This window comes from Bison bison, unplaced genomic scaffold, assembly GCF_000754665.1.
Source record: "Bison bison bison isolate TAMUID 2011002044 unplaced genomic scaffold, Bison_UMD1.0 scf7180017864302, whole genome shotgun sequence".
Classification (NCBI taxonomy): Eukaryota; Metazoa; Chordata; class Mammalia; order Artiodactyla; family Bovidae; genus Bison; species Bison bison.
Genome location: NW_011494874.1, coordinates 3,436,835 through 3,438,450, shown reverse-complemented (window position 1 = coordinate 3,438,450; position 1,616 = coordinate 3,436,835). Strand labels below are relative to the sequence as shown.

The 1,616-nt window shown below is 67.6% G+C and overlaps 1 protein-coding gene across 1 annotated transcript in view; it reads left to right on the top strand.

Moving 5' to 3' along the window:
* The window catches only part of SLC25A47 (solute carrier family 25, member 47), a 6,085-nt gene extending 4,950 nt beyond the window's left edge, over window positions 1-1,135 (top strand). The window contains exon 6 of the mRNA XM_010851362.1: window positions 277-1,135. Coding sequence (XP_010849664.1) covers window positions 277-557 — 281 coding nt within the window. The 3' untranslated portion in view covers window positions 558-1,135. The remainder of the gene's footprint in view (window positions 1-276) is intronic.
* The last annotated feature ends 481 nt before the right edge of the window (window positions 1,136-1,616 follow it).

Below are 1,616 nucleotides of genomic sequence, written 5' to 3'. Positions count from 1 at the left end.
AGGGTATGTAGGGGGGTGGTCAGCCCAGCCAGCATTGCAGCCTGGAGAGGAGACAGATCGAGGCCACGCTGGCCCCGGGGCCCCCAGGTGGGATGCTCGTGGCCCCCAACACGAGTCAGAACAGGCCTGCTCCGGGTGGCGGTGGACAGGTCACACGGGTGGCAAGAGCCCAGGGTACCCTCACGGCCAGGAGGCCCTGCCTCGGGTGCCTGCCCTACCCTGCCCAGTCTCCCCGGTGCAGCTTCTAACCGAGGCGCCCGTGCGCTCTCCCCGCAGATGTCTCGGGCGTGCTGGTGGCCGGTGGCTGTGCCGGGGCACTGGCCTGGGCCGTGGCCACCCCCATGGACGTGATCAAGGCGCGCCTGCAGGCGGACGGCCGGGGCCGCCAGCGCTACCGTGGCCTCCTGCACTGCGTGCTGACCAGCATTCGGGAAGAGGGGCCGCGCGTGCTCTTCAAGGGGCTGCTGCTCAACTGCTGCCGTGCCTTCCCCGTCAACATGGTGGTGTTCGTGGCTTACGAGGCCGTGCTGAGGCTCACGCGGGGCCTGCTCACATAGCTGCTGCCCCCCACCCACTCCGGGGGTGGGGCGCCAACCTGCCAAGAGCTCCCAGAGGGGCCTGCAGGAGCTAGAGGCGGCGGAGGGGAGTGCGAGGCTCTGGATCCAGGGGGCTACTACCCCCCAGCACGGCCAGGGCCTCCCCGCCCGGCGATGGACCACGAGGGGAGGTCTGGGGGCCCGCCCGGCCATGGCCAAGTTGACCTGAGGGTCAAAGCCAGGGAGGGGCAGGTGGGCCCCCAGGGATGAGGATGTGTTGGCCTGGGGCTGTCTGTGCATTTGGTTGGTGGGGCCATCCCCGGCTTCCCTTTCAGCCTTTCCCCGACGCCTCGTGTCCTCAGGGCGCCCCTGAGTCCGCCTGACACCGTTCCTGCACCCCACCCCTCCTCAGTCAGCTCTCCCTGCTGTGCAGGCCGCCCTTCAGGCCTGGGACCCGGGCACAGCTGTCGGGCGCCTGCCTGCTTGGTCCCTGCACCAGGCAGCCCCGGGAGCTGTGTGAGGTCTGGTCCCCCTTGTTCTCCTGCAGAAGCAGGACTCAGAGGGGAGCTGTTGCTAATAAAATGTTTTTCTCAGGCTGCTCAGGCATGTTGCTCTGTGGTCTGTGGGGCTGGTGACTGGTTTTCCCCATTGTCCGCTGGTCCTCAGAGGCCAAGGCCCTCGCCAACTGAGTGGCCGAGGTGCCCACCAGGCGGACGGTGCATGGAGGCCCAGCCCAGCTCCCCCTGACTCCCCTGGTCTGTGCGAGGAGCCCGCCGCAGCATGAAGCCAGTTCTCCTCACCCCTCTACCCCGTCCCAAACCCACCCGCTTTCTGAGTCAAGAGAGGGCCTGGAGGAGGGGCGGTCCATGTATCCTCAGCACTGCTGGGTCCTCAGGCAGGTCATCACAACGGCTCAGAGGGGGAGCCAGGCCTGCCCAGGGCCACACAGCATGGAGGACGGGGGACCTCACACCCGCACTTCTGAGATCCCAGCCCTCACTCAGGCACCACGTGGCTTCCAGGGATGGTCCAGCATGAACAGCTAGGTGCCCACTGAAGCAGCCCTCTGATAAAGCCAGG